Raw genomic sequence first — 17,482 nt, 5'->3', positions numbered from 1 at the left:
TGGGATGGGTGGGCACTGGGCAGCGTGGGATAGGTGGGCACCGGGCAGCGTGGGATAGGTGGGCACTGGGCAGCGTGGGATAGGTGGGCACTGGGCAGCGTGGGATAGGTGGGCACTGGGCAGCGTGGGATAGGTGGGCACTGGGCAGCGTGGGATAGGTGGGCACCGGGCAGCGTGGGATAGGGGGGCACTGGGCAGCGTGGGATAGGGGGGCACTGGGCAGCGTGGGATGGGTGGGCACTGGGCAGCGTGGGATAGGTGGGCACTGGGCAGCGTGGGATAGGTGGGCACTGGGCAGCGTGGGATAGGTGGGCACCGGGCAGCGTGGGATAGGTGGGCACTGGGCAGCGTGGGATAGGTGGGCACCGGGCAGCGTGGGATAGGTGGGCACTGGGCAGCGTGGGATAGGCGGGCACTGGGCAGCGTGGGATGGGTGGGCACTGGGCAGCGTGGGATGGGTGGGCACCGGGCAGCGTGGGATGGGTGGGCACTGGGCAGCGTGGGATAGGTGGGCACCGGGCAGCGTGGGATGGGTGGGCACTGGGCAGCGTGGGATAGGTGGGCACCGGGCAGCGTGGGATAGGTGGGCACTGGGCAGCGTGGGATAGGGGGGCACCGGGCAGCGTGGGATAGGTGGGCACCGGGCAGCGTGGGATAGGTGGGCACCGGGCAGCGTGGGATAGGTGGGCACCGGGCAGCGTGGGATAGGTGGGCACCGGGCAGCGTGGGATAGGTGGGCACTGGGCAGCGTGGGATGGGTGGGCACTGGGCAGCGTGGGATAGGTGGGCACTGGGCAGCGTGGGATAGGTGGGCACTGGGCAGCGTGGGATGGGTGGGCACCGGGCAGCGTGGGATAGGTGGGCACTGGGCAGCGTGGGATGGGTGGGCACTGGGCAGCGTGGGATAGGTGGGCACCGGGCAGCGTGGGATAGGTGGGCACTGGGCAGCGTGGGATGGGTGGGCACCGGGCAGCGTGGGATAGGTGGGCACCGGGCAGCGTGGGATAGGTGGGCACCGGGCAGCGTGGGATAGGTGGGCACCGGGCAGCGTGGGATAGGTGGGCACCGGGCAGCGTGGGATAGGTGGGCACTGGGCAGCGTGGGATGGGTGGGCACTGGGCAGCGTGGGATGGGTGGGCACTGGGCAGCGTGGGATGGGTGGGCACTGGGCAGCGTGGGATAGGTGGGCACTGGGCAGCGTGGGATAGGTGGGCACCGGGCAGCGTGGGATGGGTGGGCACCGGGCAGCGTGGGATGGGTGGGCACTGGGCAGCGTGGGATGGGTGGGCACCGGGCAGCGTGGGATGGGTGGGCACCGGGCAGCGTGGGATAGGTGGGCACCGGGCAGCGTGGGATAGGTGGGCACTGGGCAGCGTGGGATGGGTGGGCACCGGGCAGCGTGGGATAGGTGGGCACTGGGCAGCGTGGGATAGGTGGGCACTGGGCAGCGTGGGATAGGTGGGCACTGGGCAGCGTGGGATAGGTGGGCACCGGGCAGCGTGGGATAGGTGGGCACCGGGCAGCGTGGGATAGGTGGGCACTGGGCAGCGTGGGATAGGTGGGCACTGGGCAGCGTGGGATGGGTGGGCACTGGGCAGCGTGGGATAGGGGGGCACTGGGCAGCGTGGGATGGGTGGGCACTGGGCAGCGTGGGATGGGTGGGCACTGGGCAGCGTGGGATAGGTGGGCACTGGGCAGCGTGGGATAGGTGGGCACTGGGCAGCGTGGGATAGGTGGGCACTGGGCAGCGTGGGATAGGTGGGCACCGGGCAGCGTGGGATGGGTGGGCACTGGGCAGCGTGGGATAGGTGGGCACCGGGCAGCGTGGGATAGGTGGGCACTGGGCAGCGTGGGATAGGTGGGCACTGGGCAGCGTGGGATGGGTGGGCACTGGGCAGCGTGGGATAGGTGGGCACTGGGCAGCGTGGGATAGGTGGGCACTGGGCAGCGTGGGATAGGTGGGCACTGGGCAGCGTGGGATGGGTGGGCAGCGTGGGATAGGTGGGCACTGGGCAGCGTGGGATGGGTGGGCACTGGGCAGCGTGGGATGGGTGGGCACCGGGCAGCGTGGGATAGGTGGGCACTGGGCAGCGTGGGATAGGTGGGCACTGGGCAGCGTGGGATAGGTGGGCACTGGGCAGCGTGGGATGGGTGGGCACTGGGCAGCGTGGGATGGGTGGGCAGCGTGGGATAGGTGGGCACTGGGCAGCGTGGGATGGGTGGGCAGCGTGGGATAGGTGGGCACTGGGCAGCGTGGGATAGGTGGGCACCGGGCAGCGTGGGATGGGTGGGCACTGGGCAGCGTGGGATAGGTGGGCACTGGGCAGCGTGGGATAGGTGGGCACTGGGCAGCGTGGGATGGGTGGGCACCGGGCAGCGTGGGATGGGTGGGCACTGGGCAGCGTGGGATAGGTGGGCACTGGGCAGCGTGGGATAGGTGGGCACTGGGCAGCGTGGGATAGGTGGGCACTGGGCAGCGTGGGATGGGTGGGCACCGGGCAGCGTGGGATGGGTGGGCACTGGGCAGCGTGGGATGGGTGGGCTCTCACCTCTTGTGTCAGGCGTTTGGCTCGCCGGCCGTAGCTGGTGATTTTGGACGGCTGCACGGACTGGCGCAGGGGGATGCTGTGCGGCTTGTACTCTCTGTCCTTCTCTTCACTGTCATAATGCGGCCGTTCCCCGCAGTCCTGCAACAGAACCGGCCCGACCCATAAATAACCCGTACAGGTGCCCAAATCCCCCCTCCCGGTGTTCCCTGCCACCGCTGGCGCTCACACCTTGGTGCCGGTTACCCCCAGGTTGGCTCCTGACTGGTACATGTGGAAGGGGTATATGATGCGTTCATAGTGTGAGCGTAACAGCGAGCCCAGGTTCTTCCCCGATGGGTACCCCATACGCTGTGCCACTCGTGCCCATCTCCGCTCCCTGCAGGTTACCTCGTACCCGCCCTCCTCCTGGACGTTCTGAAGCAGAAACAAACACACGCGAGACCTTCACATTTCTGCGCATCAGTAACAGACACAAGAAAAACAACAAAGTGCCCCCTCCGCCCCCTGTATAGCAGGGGCACCGTGCCCCCCCCCTCCGCCCCCTGTATAGCAGGGGCACCGTGCCCCCCCCTCCGCCTCCTGTATAGCACACGGACCGTGCCCTTTCTTCCCCCTGTATAACACACACACCCACCCCCACACACCACACACCCACCCCCCCACACACAGTTCCCCCCCTCACCTTGCTCAGGCTGTACAGATCCAGGATTCTGCGCTCTACATTTGGGATTTTCAAAGAGGATCCCTGGATCTCCCAAAACTTGGCGATCTGGTCCAAGTAGTTTAATTTGACTCTGGTCTCCGCCTAGAATTGGGGGGGGGGGGGGGGGGGGGAGATACAAAGGAGATGTTATGGATCACATAGTAAAAGCCCCTTCCCCACAGCTACTCCTGGGGTTCCCCAGCACTTCCTGTTTTTCATTTTCCACAAGTTTCTCTTTTTTTCCGCCACCCCCCCCCCCCCCTCCACCCCCCAATGTGGAAGTCTGCAGCCTCCCTCATACTTAAAAAGGGGCTGCTCCTCCTACGCTTCCTATTAGACGGTCATTTAAATCCCCTTCAGAAACCAACAAGTAACACCGGTAACTGCATCTCGGAGGAGCTGAAAATGTTGAGGTTCAGTTCTGGAGGACCCCGATTCTCCGCACACCTGAGCAGCAGGGAACCTTCACTCACCTCCAGTTCATTCAGTCTCTGAATGCGTGGCGTGAAGTGGAAGCTGTCCACTTCCACTGCGAACGGAGGCTGCCAGTCCTGGAGAACAGAGAGGCAGGCAGTTAGATGGAGGAAGGGTTCATTTCCACGGCAGACAGAGGGGCGGGGAGAGAAGGGATTTCGTGGAGGGGAAAGACACGCCCTTCCTCATGTGGCAGAGCTGGTTCTCCTGGAATGAGGGTTATGGACAAGACTCTGTATAACCGCCGCACTGTCCCAGCGTCACTGTGTCATTTTAACTCCTGTGGGGGCCCATGTACTGGCCGCTTACAGAACATTGAATACAGATAACAGACCTAGGACAGGACCCCATGGGGTGGGGAACCACAGCCTAAGGCTGCGCTTATAGTGCCGGCGATGATGTCACGCTGCGGTCGCTGGAAAAATTCAATTGACTTCCAGCGATCGCGACCAAGCTGCCGCGCCGCTTCAACTATAAGCGCACGCGACGCGGCAATACATTTGTTTTGCCCCGACGTCACGTCGCTATAAGCGCGGCCTTAGAAGCAGGACTGTCTCTCCTAATACTCTAACCCAGTGTGTAATACAGAAGCAGTGTCGGCCCTTTTGATTACACAACATGTGTATTTGAAGTAAAAAATACACACTTAGATTCCAGGCTGAAATCTCTAACGTGTAACATCTACGTGTTACCAGGAACACGGAAGAACGGGAACATATCTGCCTACAATGCTGCTCGCCCGTGCGTCTGTGTACATTCGTTACAATTACACGCGTGTTACAGGGATATCCAATTACACGCGTGTTACAGGGATATCCAATGACGGAGTTAAAGTTGCTTTGCAAAGGTTATTGGGAAATGGCAGGATAACATCCACTCCACATATATACAGGTGAATACAAGACTGAAGGTCATTGGTACAACTGTCCTGTGGGCGGTCATTGTGATATTCATCACTTGTACAGGAACACCACAAAAATGGCCGACTTGTCTTCTAGACAAAACAAGAACAATTTATAAAAACATATGTAGGCCACATATAAGGGTCAATGACGTGCAGCCAAACGGGAACAATATACACAAGAAGTTATCTAAAGAAGAGGGGTACTCAACTCCAGCCCTCAATCACCCCACAAACAGGTCAGGTTTTCAGGATATCCTAGCTTCAGCACAGATGGCTCATTTTGAGGCTTCGTCGAAGACTGAGCCACCTGCGCTGAAGCAGGGATATCCTGAACACCTGACCTGTTGCGGAGGCTTGAGAACTGGCGTTGAGCCCCCCTGATCTGAAACTTGTAACTGTGATTGCGTGTTAATCTGTCAGAGCAGTTTCACTGCCTCAATCTCACAGCGTTGCCACTACTTCTAAAAGAGCACGACATTGTGACAGTCACGTTGGGAGAGTCCGATAACGGCCTCGGACACCTGAATGCCGCGGCGCAGAATAAAACCGCATTGTGCGCGCTCAGAGGAGAATAACAATGTAAGTTTTACACGCCACGCAGTACTGCAAGTTTTTTTCAACTCAATGAAATTGAGTTCAAACCTTGCGACGGAGGCGTGGCCACGGCCCCACCGGCGGTTCACCCAATGAGGGCGAACCAGCCGCGTGACGTAATGGCCACGCCCCCCGCAAATCCCCGACCACGCCCCATCGCAAGCTTCCCTCTCTCCTGGAGATCGCGGTTAGCGCTGTGCACGCGCCGCCCCCCCCCCCCGCCGGGCGCGCGTGTCACGCGTGTCAGACATGACTGGGACCGCAGCCTTAGACAGGTCTGCAACCCTAGCTTTCAACCATTATCCCCAGCATACAGTGCTTCCACTGCAGCACGGGATTCTAGGATATGACATGCAAATGAGCAAACAAGGTGTCACATTTTGCCTGAAATCCATGTTTACATGGAACCCATATAAGCTAATGCTCTGCTGTTCACACAGCTTTTAAGCACAGCATGGGATTAGATGCAAAGCCAGTCAAACCACTCACAGACATGTTTCAATCTTAATGGGTCTCATCAGTGAGGTTGGTTGTACTGGCTTTGCAATTTTCAAGGCTGGGTAGGTTTACCATACACATTTTAAGTTATGGTGAGTGAAAAAGGCGACAAAAAAACCTTGTGTGCTCATTTGCATGTCATTTCCCAGAATCCCTTGCTGCAGTGGGGGCACTGTATACTAGGTGATAATGGTGAAAGGCAGGGTCGCACACCTGTCTAAGACACGTGAATGTGCTCACAAGTGATATTTTTTTTATTGGCTATATGCCAACGGTGGAGGTTTTGTGTCACCTTTTTCACCCACCAGAATTTTAAATGTGTGTGCGTGTGCGTTTGCGTTTGCGTGTGCGTGCGCGCATCCATCCCTTTAAAGGAAATCTATTTCTAAACATTAAGGCTGAATCTGGGATCTGGGACTTCAACCTGGGACCAGCATTTTCTGAGAAGTATAATTATCCGTAGCATGTGGCACAAACAAGCTGTGATCTGGCTATGCCGAACACATGGGGCGCTCAACACTAGTCCTCAATCCCCGCCCCCTAAACAGGTCAGGTTTTCAGGATACCCCAGCTTCAGTACAGGTGGCTCAATCAGTCCCAGCTTTAGCACAGGTGGGTCAGACGAAGACTGCCCCTCCTGTGCTGAAGCTGGGACTGATTGAGCCCCCTGTACTGAAGCTGGGGTATCCTGAAAACCTGACCCGTTTAGGGGTGGGAAGGGACTGGAGTTGAGCCCCCCTGCCCCAACACGTGGGGTTCATGAGGCGCATAACTAGAAGTACAGGGACTGACTCCTCACTCAGCCCCTAGAACGGGATCTTCCCATCTCACTGCTTACGTGAGGGATGGGGAGCTGTGTAATGGACACTTTATAATTACAGACTCGACATGGAGGAGTGGCTACACCCCGTCAGGGGCACGACAGCAAAGCCTGCGATAACGTGCATCAATACACAGGCATAAAATAAGGCAAAAAAGTGTAGCAAGAGCGGAACTGAAGGGGACGTTTTTATATCTCCGCATATGCCGCACACACACGCTCACTCCTGGAACACACAGATCTCCCTCAGTCGATGCTTTGTGATTAAATATAAGCCGCCAAGTTTCATCCGTGTACCAAATCTTCCCAACGCCCGTATGCTACAAACCCGGCTGTATTCTCCCGCTGGAGAAGATCCTGTCGCAGCCGGGCCTGGGCTGTTGGCTTTAAGGGCAGGGCAAAAAGCACACACACATCCACGGTGACACCATAACCCTGAAATACCTATGTATATATGCATGCATGGTTTTACTTACATAGCACCGGCCATGTACACGGCACTTTACAACATTACGATAGGAGGTAAATAGTGTACATTACAAACAGTGGGGATAAGTAAAAAAAAGGAGGATATTATATATATCTATATAATATATATATATATATCGTTCACGCCCCATCCCTCTGTGTGAGTATGAAGTGCACAGCTCTGTGCCTCTCACTGTCCCCTCCTGCTGCTCTGCAGACAAAGGCTCTCACTCAGCAGCAGTGTCGTACATCAGTGTTATTGTATGTCCTCTGTGCATGGTGGAAACGGGGAGGGTAGGGTTTGGGTGAATTACACTCAGCTCCTGGAGCCGCCGGCTCTCCCAGGGTCAAAGGACAAGGTGATATAGACTCCTAAAGCCTCAGCCCAACAGACAAGAGGGGCCTCGGACATCTGTGATTAGATCTGCAAGTAGCCCACAGATAAAACCAACAGTGTCCTCTGCCCCTCCTTATCAACACTCCCGAACTGATTTATGGACAAAGGAGTAAGTCCCCTAGCAGCAGAGTGCAAAACAATAAAAAGGTATGGGGCAGGCAGGAATCACTGTGCGAAGCTTCATTATCCAGGTCACAGAGCAGAGGATCAGCAATTACCCCACAGATATGATAAACAGATTGAGGGCAATGGGTTTGTACCCCAGTAAGTGCGCATACAGTAGGGGCAGAATTATGCGCTCCGGGCCAAGGTTAGCAGGGCAGGGAGGGACAGGAAGAATCTCTGGGAAGCCATGTTGTGAGTTGTGTTACGGCTGCTTGTAGGCTCCAGTCCGGACGGCTTGGAAACAAAGAGAAGCCTCAAAAGGAGCGGCTTGCCCCTGACATCTCACACACACAGGTCAGGGGTAAGCATGCCCCTTCAGGTAATGTCAAGTGGCAAGGCACACCGCATCTTTATCAATGCAAAGAGAGTTTGCCAAACCTGAACATTACATGGGCTCAGACTACATGCTTGCCATGTACTTTGCACCCACGTAATGTTATGACTTGGTAAACTCTTTTGCCCCCTGGCACTAACAGGGACAGTCAGCGTGTAGCCCCCATGCACTGCCAGAATATGCCTTCATTCCAACTGTTGTGTTCATTTGTAGTCTCAATGTGTCTTTTCTTGTGCTCCCTTCGGGTACAAGAGAGAAAGAAAGAAGTTGGGGGGGGGGGGGGGTTAGAGGTTTGAAGATGGACACATTTCTAGAAATGAAAAATCCTGGAGAGCTTGTAGGCGAAGATTAAAATCCGATGTGTTGGCAAGGATGGATAATAGTCGGAGGCAATACTCACCACAGGCGGCCGGATTTTGCATATCCCAGACTTCTCCGCAACAGGCCTGATCTTCGCAATATATCCCAGGGGATCCTGGAACTCTTCCCAGGTCGGCTCAAAAACGGGGCACTCCGGAGGAGGCAGGAAATCTTCAGACTCCATGTCCTGATGTGTGTGTGTGTCACCGATTACACAACCATGTATTGTAAATCCAGGGTGACGGGAGCAGGCCCGTATCACAGCGTCATCCTACAAGCTGGGCAGCTCCGGGGGGTGGGGGCTTTAATACACAAGCAGCTGCTCGGGCACGCCCCAGCGACCCTGCGCCAGTAATACCGTCACTATGACAATAGTATTAACACTGTACCCCAGATGTGAAGATTTCAGCTGCTTCCTGAAACATGGAGTCTTCTTCCTGCGTAAGAAAAACAGAGGACAGGGCTGAGCTCAGTCCATAGAACAATTCTCCCTAATAATAAGCTACTTCCGACTGCCCGTGTGCTATTTATATACATAATATAAGTGTGTGTCATTCCACGAACCGCACAGCTCCTTTCAACTACTGGCCCTCACTTTGTGTCGTGCTATGCTTACTTATTACGGAAACAAATTGCCGACACAAACCCTGTTCTGCGCCTCTCCCCGCTCCTCACAAACCCTGTTCTGCGCCTCTCCCCGCTCCTCACAAACCCTGTTCTGCGCCTCTCCCCGCTCCTCACAAACACTGTTCTGCGCCTCTCCCCGCTCAACACAAACCGTGCGCTCGCCGCAGTACTAACATTATTTTGGTATATTCCAGTTTCTCGGGGTATTCCTTTACCAGAATAACCAGTCTGTCCACAGCTTGGCATGACTATTAATGGGTAAATGCATTTAAATGTTGTCCTCCATTAAAGGCAGGCGTCATTATCCAACCCTCAGTCTGTATAATACCAAAAATGCTTTGCGTCTCCCCCTACCATAATACATGCTGACGTCACCGCTGTAGGGCCATTATACAGATTATTTTGTCCGTATATAGATGGATATATAGTGGTGCATGACATCCGTATTAAACACACACACCGTCATTACCCCACACCCCTTCTACCAATATCAGCTCACCAACACTGTATACCCCCCCAAAAAATTTTTTTGCTTTTCTGTTACCCGCGCCTTCGCCTTTTAACACTATCCCAGACTCCCTCTAGAGTGTAAGCTCAGAGGATCAGGGCCTCATAAAATCGGTTCGTCGTACCGCACCGCTGGATACGTTGGCGCTTCCCAAAATAAAACACTAATAATAATAAATAATAATGATAATTAATAATACTACCTCCACACGTGATTACACCTCCCCACTCCCTCACAGTGACGTCACTGGGTATATAGGGGATAGCCCTGCCCTATACCTCCCTGTATAGGAGCCCCTGGAATAATTGCGGATATATTGATTTATAACAAGGTCTGGCTGTGAGGAAGAGTGCCCGGCTGTGCGGACCCACACACCTCCCCGCACACCTCCTCCTCTCCCCGGGGGGACCGACACGAGCAGAGATCCCGGTCTTGTTATTGTTGTTTTTTTTCCCTTCCCCTTAGAGCCGCTTCTCCCCCTCACCCTCCGCAGTCGCCATCTTGGAACCGCATTACCCGGTCTCCCTCCGCGCGCCCCCTCTCCGGTAACCCCGCCCCTTTACCCGGCTCACCGGTGCTGCGCGCCCCCGGTGAAAGAGAAGATGAGGTCGCGGCGGGGGGGTGTGCCCGTTGGGGAGGGAAGGGGGAAGAGAGTGGTGGAGGGAAAGGAAGCAGGGACGGGCTGGTGTGACTCGGCCCGTCAAGGAGTCCCCCAGCGGAGGGATATAGAGGGAGATACTCCCACCAGAGGCAGGCCGGTGAAAAGAGAGCCGGACTTCTTTCTCCTGGCCAGTCGCACGTTTAAAGGTCCCAGGTGCGCATGCGCGGCCACACAGGAAGCAGGTATGCGAAGGGAATGAGTTGGGAGGGTGCCTCTGCTGTGACGTCATGGGGCCCACACCCGGAAGTGTGGGGATGGAGGTGCACGTTGGGATCCAGGCTAGCTGATTTAAAGGGACAGAAGCAAAGAGCAGGGATCTTTAACTATCTCTCCCAAGGGGCCTGATCAGAGAGAATTGAGGAGTGGAAGGGTATTGCAATGTCATTTATATTCAAAAAATAAATAGATGATACCGTTCTGTGGCTAACGAAATGCTTTTATTTGTGCGAGCTTTCGAGATACACTGATCTCTTCTTCCGGCGATGTTACAATGAATGAAGCAAGGATAACTTTAAGTTATCCTTGCTTCATTCATTGTAACATCGCCGGAAGAAGAGATCAGTGTATCTCGAAAGCTCGCACAAATAAAAGCATTTCGTTAGCCACAGAACGGTATCATCTATTTATTTTTTGATTATTGAAGCTCGGCTAACACGGTACTGATACCTCTACATGTATATATATATATATATATATATATATATATATATATATATATATATATATATATATATATATATATATATATATATATATATATATATATATATATATAAAAACAAAGGGATATGCGCACCATAAATTTGTAAAAGAAATGTCTTTTGTTGGCCCAATGTTCCGATTACCCCGTAAGTCTTTATTAAGAGCTCTTAATAAAGGCTATGTAACAAAAAGGTGCATTCGCTCAGTCGAAGCAGGTAATAGGATAAAATGGTGCAGTAAGGGAATAGTAGGTAAACCAAGGACAGAGAGAGAAAAGTCCCTAAGTGTATGCACTTAATACTGTTGGTGATGTGTAAAATGACATATTAAAACATAGCATTTATTGGTTACTATAGAAAATTTGAGTTTCAAACAAAAAATTACACAATTATAAAAAAATAAAAATTGAACAAAGGCCCAGTGTGAGCGGCAGAGGCAAACCGCCAGGTGGGGAGGCCACAGGAGCTCGCCAACCCGTGAGCGAGCGCGGACAATTGCAGCAGCACTAGGGATCAGAAAGCTCGGGTGCGATACCGTTAGGTGTGTAGGCAGCTGGGTTGGGAAGCAGAGCAACAAGCAGTTGGTTCAGAGTGACAAAAACAGATTGCGCAGCTAAATGCCATGGTGTGTTGAGCCCGAGAAGTAGCCACTGTAGCGGTAAGTCAGTAGGAGGTTTGAAAAAGCCAGACGCACCCGCCAACTCCAAGGAGATCTAGAGCAAAACACAAAAATTGAAGCAGCGCACACAGCCCAGGGAGACAGGAATCACAAAAATCATCAAAAATACATTTAGTGGTCAAACCTAACTAAAAAGGAGGTACATAAACACTCCTACGCGTTTCACACCCTAAGGTTCTTTATCAAGGAGTCACTCATATCTGCGGCTGTTCATGCCTCAAATAGAGACTCCTGGAGTGGGTGAGGAAGAGGAGAATAAAAAGAGAAAGCAATGAGGAATATGCGAGTACCATGTGTTGCTGAAGAAATGCTTTTTATATGGACATTCCCAATGAGGTTTTAGGGGTATGGGTGATCTACATCTAACTTACCTCTACCTTCAGATGGTTATCTGCCCCTTTATTGAGAAGGGCGCAAGACGTCTCACCTTAAAATACATTAATATTTCTTTTTATACGTTCACCCACTCACTGAGGGAAGTTTCTGTTTATATTTTTTATACATTCATTGAGGATTCTACGATTCTGACTATGTTGTCCAAGGAGATACTCAAAGAAATATATATATATATATATATATATATATATATATATATATATATATATATATATATATATACAGTGTTCGACAAACCTATACATTTGCTCGCCCCGGGCGAGTGGATTTAACCCCCGGGCGAGTAAATATTGGCCCAAGCAGCACACGTTTGGTACTAGGTGGTGAGTAGATTTTTTTGGTAATTTGTCAACCACTATATATATATATATATATATATATATATATATATATATATATATATATATATATATCTATCTTATGGTAGAGATAGCGGACCTAATGTCAATAATAAGATAAAATTGTTTTAAAATCAAAGACATTAGCCTTGACAAAGCTACCGTTGCGAACCGTACGTCGATCCACTAGTTATGACGTCAGTGGAAGAACGGCTTCCCAGTGGTGCCATAGGACCCCGTTCTATACCTTGCTTAATAAAGATTACCGTACAATACAGATCTCTGAGCGCTATACTATGCCTTTGATTTGAATACCTATTTTATCTTATTATTGACATTAGGTCCAATATCTCAACCATAAGGACGATATATATATATATTTATTTATTCAGTATCTCCAGCCTAAATCTCCTTCGGGTTGATGGATGTGTCAGGCTTTTTCAAACCTCCGGAGGCTTTAACTCTCAGCCAACTGACTTACCGCTACGGCGGCTACTTCTCGGGCTGAACACGCTGCGGCACTCGGCTGCACAATCTGTTTTGGTCAGTCTGAACAAACAGCCCTGTTGCTCTAGCTCCCAACCCGGCTGTCTACACACCTACCGGTATCGCAGCCGACCTTTCCGATCCATAGTGCTGCGGCAACTGCCCGCGCTCGCTCACGGGATGGAGAGCCCCCCGTTGGTCTCCCTACTTGGCGGTTTGCCTCTGCCGCTCACACGGGGGGAAGGTCCCGTCATTTGTGCTGCCAGCACCTCTGGAGTGCTGGCTATTGTTTTGCTCCCTCATAGTACTGACTTATACGTGAGCCTCTAGCAGGGCTGTATATAGCTAGGTCCCGTAGTAGTGTAGGATCGAGATGATTCTGTACTCCCCTCCTCAGTCACTCTCACCTCTATGCAAGCTTGCACTGTAGCTATTTAGTCCTTTGATCCACTACTAGCACTGGATCTGTTTAGTTATTGAACATTTGATATTTGTGCATTGGACCATAGTTCCATCTTTTAATAATTGCTTCATTGTTTGTTTGGTTTTTATGGTAACCAATAAAAGCCACGTGTTAATATCTGTCATTTTACACATCACTAATAGTATTGAGTGCATACAATTAGGGGCTTTTCTCTCTCTGCCCTTGGTTTACAACTTAATAAAGTCTCCAGGGGATAGCCGCAACGTTGGCCAATAAAAGACATTTCTTTGGCTTATTTATGGGGTGCCTGAATACCACGGAAAAGACTCTCCTTTGAGGGTCGTCATGCCGGATACCCCACACTGAGCGGCCGATTCGGATGCAAGTCACAGATCGGCGGACAGGATGAGTGCTATTGTCATATGCGGCTTTTAAATTCATCTGTTGGACGTGCAACACTTACCTTCTCATACTGCCAATACAATTTACACATTTTGTGGTTGTGCCGTCTCTCAGGAGGGGGAAAAAGTCTGTGAACCCCTAAGGATTTTCACATATTTCAAACCTAAATTGTTATTAGATCTTAATCAAAATCCTAATAATAGATAAGAGATAACCTGATCAAACAAATGACACAGCAACATGATACTATTTCAACATTTATTTATCCACAAATGATTCAACATTTAATATCCCCGTGGGAGAAAGTCTGTGACCCTTTTGATTCAGTACTTGTAGCGCCCCCTTGAGCAGCAATGACTTCAAGTCAGTGTTTCCTGTGCCTGCCGGTCAGTCTCACATCGGGTTTGAGGAGTTTTGGCCCATTCCTCCTCACAGAACTGCTTCAGCTCAGTGACATTTCAGGCTTCCTTGCAGGAACAGCTCGCTTCAGGTCCTGCCACAATATTTCGGTGGGGTTTGGTTCCGGACTGTGACTAGGCCGTTCTGAAATGTGGAATTTCTTCTTCTGCAGCCATTCATTTTAAGATCTGCTTGTATGCTTAGGATCATTGTCTTGCTGCATGACCCACATTCGCTTCAGCTCACGGGCGGATGGCCTGACATTCTCCTCTAGAATCTTCTGATACAAGGCAGAATTCATGGTTGTGTCAATGATCGAAAACCGTCCAGATCCTGAGGCAGCAAAGCAGCCCCAAACCATCACACTCCCACCCCCATGCTTGAAGGTTGGGATGAGGTTCCTCTGTTCGAATGCCATTTTGGTTTTCACCAAACATAACGTTTCTCATTGAGTCTAAAACGTTCTACCTTGACTTGTCTGTCCAGAGAACATTGTTCCAAAAGTCTTGTGGATCATCTATGTGCTCTTTGGCAAACTTCAGATATCAGCAATGTTCTTTTTAGAGAGCAGTGGTTTCCTCCTGGCTATCCTTCCATGAACACCGTTCTTGTTCAGTCTTTTTCTGATAGTTGAGTCATGAACCCTCACATTAGCCGAGGCGAGAGGGGCCTGCAGATCCTTGGGTGTTACTCTGGGGTTCTTTGTGACTTCCTGGGTGATTTGTCGGTTTGTTCTTGAAGAGATTTTGGTAGGACGACCTCTCCTGGGTACAATGACTGTTGTCTTGAACTTCTCCCATTTGTCTGACAGTTGATTGGTGGAGCACCAAATCCTTAGAAATGGGTTTGTAATCCTTTCTAGACCGATGAACATCAATAACGGCTTTTTTGAGGACCTCAGAGATTTCTTTTGATCGTGGCATGACGTGTTTCCACACACCTGTATGATGAAGACCAAACTCACAAAGTTTCTGATCTTTATATAGGGTGGGGCCTCCCAAGCTCATACCTGAAGATCTACCTAATTATTTAAACACCTGATTCTAATGATCCCCTTTAATTTAGCTGCTAAAACCAGGGTTTCAGTTACTTTTACACATAATAGTTACTCATGGTTTGTCTAATTCATACATCAAATAGTTTCAACAGACATGGAATCGGTTAATATAAACCTTATTGCATATTTAAGAAAAGACTGGTTTTGATTCAAGGTTATCATGGAAGAACTATGGAGTTTCCGTAATTATCATTTGGGTTCACAAACTTTTTCTTGCCACTGTGCATAATGTTCACTTCGACGTGTTTGGGGGGCACTCTGCACTTGACCGACTAAGCAACTGGCAGCCAGCGACGTCCACTGGTTCGGACATCACCGGGCGAGGGTATGATCATGGCATACACTGAAGCCGCTCACCCGTCCCGCTGAGAAATGCAGATCAGCGCTTATTCTTACCTTTTACTCTTTGGTTTTAGTTATTTTTCCTTCTCTCAAGCAAGGAAATGGTCGTATTTTACAGCCCAACATTCCTTTAATTGCCCTATACCGTCCACTACTTCGTTTAAAGTAGCGCCCTCCTGACCGGGGTCCTCCAGGCTGGGGTTACCCCTTCATCTTATACTTCCTAACTTTGTTCCGGCACGCACTGGCGCACAGTAGCAGCGACAGCCACACTCCGGCACGCTACGACAGAGGTATGAGCAGGGTTAATAGCGCCCTTGATCTTATATAAATATCCTGGTGGAGACGCAGCCCGGTGCAAAGCTGTGATACATGGAGGTCTTGTATGTACCTCCGGCAATTACTTTCTGCTACACTGGGCTTCACGCATTAGCAAGCTGCCCAGTCACAGAGGTACTTGTGTTTTGCCAATCCAGCAGACGTGCTAATCAAAGCAACGCCAGTCTATTTACTATGAGAACCTCTCTTTCATAGAGCAGCCACGGTTCTCTTAATAGCTACTTGAAATTATAACGCTGAAGCAGGTTTAGTGTTCTTTGATGTATGCAGCCAGGACATCGTTGCTCCGCTGAGCTTAGAGTTCTAGTGATCTGCGTAACAGTAGATTCACTGCTGCCCATTGCTATAAGCGGTGTTTACCTTGGCTGAGACTTTTAGGGCCATTCATTGTGTTATTCAGCGCATGTAATTAGTACATAATCATTTCGTTGAGCCTTCATTTTATCGTGAAATAGCAATACAGTGGGTTTTTTTTAATCACCAACATTGATCAATTCAGTGTTGGGATGGAGGGCTCCATATATTGGGGCTCTCCTGTTTCTTTGGGTTCGTGTATTAGGGGTGCCAGGTGTCCAGTATTGAACCGGACTGTCCTGTATTTGGACACTCTGTCTAGTAAGAAATGAGAGGTAATACTGGACATGTATGCATATACCGGTATTACCTCTCTAGACATGTATGTGTCCGGTATTACCTCTCCGGACATGTATGTGTCCGGTATTACCTCTCTGGACACAGTGACCTGACCGGCTTAGGAGGCCGCAGGATTTCCCCGAGCAGGGAGAGAGTAGGGCTGCTCCTCAGGGGCTGGGCAGCTTCCTCCATCCCGATTGGCTGCATTACCCAGCAGCAGCCAATCAGGAGGTGTTGGGAGCCTGGGGCCAAAGTGAGGAGGAAGCAGCAGTGTGTGCGTGCGTGCCAAGCGCGTTCCACCTTTTACCATTGTGTCCAGTATTTTTAGAGAAGCCGCCTGGCCACCCTATGTGTTCTATATCTGATTTACCTTGGAAGCACTTCCCATTACGACACCTAATTGGGCTGTAGCAAGGCTCCCCTCCCCCCTCCGATCATAGGCTAAGCAACTAGTAGAGTGTGAAATTAGCAGGAGCAGCGTGCCACATGTCTCCGTGCGCAGAAGAGCCCCGGCATAGAGGAACAGCAGAAAGGAAGGCTTGGGATGGTTTATTTTTCCCAAATAGGACAGAAGTTTAGAAATATTTCCTGTAATTCATAGCTCCAATAAAATAAAATAAAAAATGTATATTATTAGATAACGACCAATTTACTTCAGCGTTTGTAACCATCATGATAAAGAACGTGGAGACAAAGCGGACGCCTAACAAATATTTATTTGTTAAAGTTAGACTTGGGAGGGGTTGGATTTCCTCTGCCTATTCCCTTTTGTGGTGATGTCACTGTGTGATGTCACTGTGTGATCAGCGAGCGCTTGTATAGTATAATCAGAGTCCCCCCCCCCCCCCCCCCCTGCATCTTTATTGGTTCTCAGATAAGAACAGAGTGGGATAAGGGGAAAGAAAGCAAGTGATTGACAAATTCTTTGCCAAATTAGGGGCCCCAAGATGTTGGACACGACCTTCTCTTACCACAAGAACATTTTCAAGTGTCAGGAATACATTTTTTTCGGAACTAGTGAAGTAAGGCCCATCGCAGTGCCTGGTAAACCTAAACGTACACCTACTACTGTCACCAGGGTCTGAGAGAGGTGAGACGCGGCCCGCGACCCCACCCCCACCCCCGCCCGCTACACAAATAAAACCAATTAAACATTTAAAAAAAAGAGGTTTCCCCATTTATCAAAAGAAACTAATGTATATAAACAGATCGCATTTACATTAC

General features: G+C 50.9%; 2 protein-coding genes across 2 annotated transcripts in view; one reads left to right on the top strand and one right to left on the bottom strand.

The window, feature by feature from the left end:
* KDM5C (lysine demethylase 5C) overlaps positions 1-9,932 on the bottom strand; it is a 41,418-nt gene extending 31,486 nt beyond the window's left edge. Inside the window, 6 exon segments of the mRNA XM_075578469.1 lie at positions 2,550-2,687; positions 2,778-2,963; positions 3,232-3,354; positions 3,726-3,803; positions 8,307-8,703; positions 9,777-9,932. Coding sequence (XP_075434584.1) covers positions 2,550-2,687; positions 2,778-2,963; positions 3,232-3,354; positions 3,726-3,803; positions 8,307-8,450 — 669 coding nt within the window. The 5' untranslated portion in view covers positions 8,451-8,703; positions 9,777-9,932.
* RIBC1 (RIB43A domain with coiled-coils 1) overlaps positions 1-17,482 on the top strand; it is a 538,781-nt gene that overhangs the window by 397,684 nt on the left and 123,615 nt on the right. The window lies entirely within an intron of this gene.

The sequence above is a fragment of the Ascaphus truei genome, chromosome 21 (assembly GCF_040206685.1).
Source record: "Ascaphus truei isolate aAscTru1 chromosome 21, aAscTru1.hap1, whole genome shotgun sequence".
Classification (NCBI taxonomy): domain Eukaryota; kingdom Metazoa; phylum Chordata; class Amphibia; order Anura; family Ascaphidae; genus Ascaphus; species Ascaphus truei.
The sequence above is the reverse complement of the archived record's forward strand: the minus strand, read 5'-3'. Positions and strand labels throughout refer to the sequence as shown.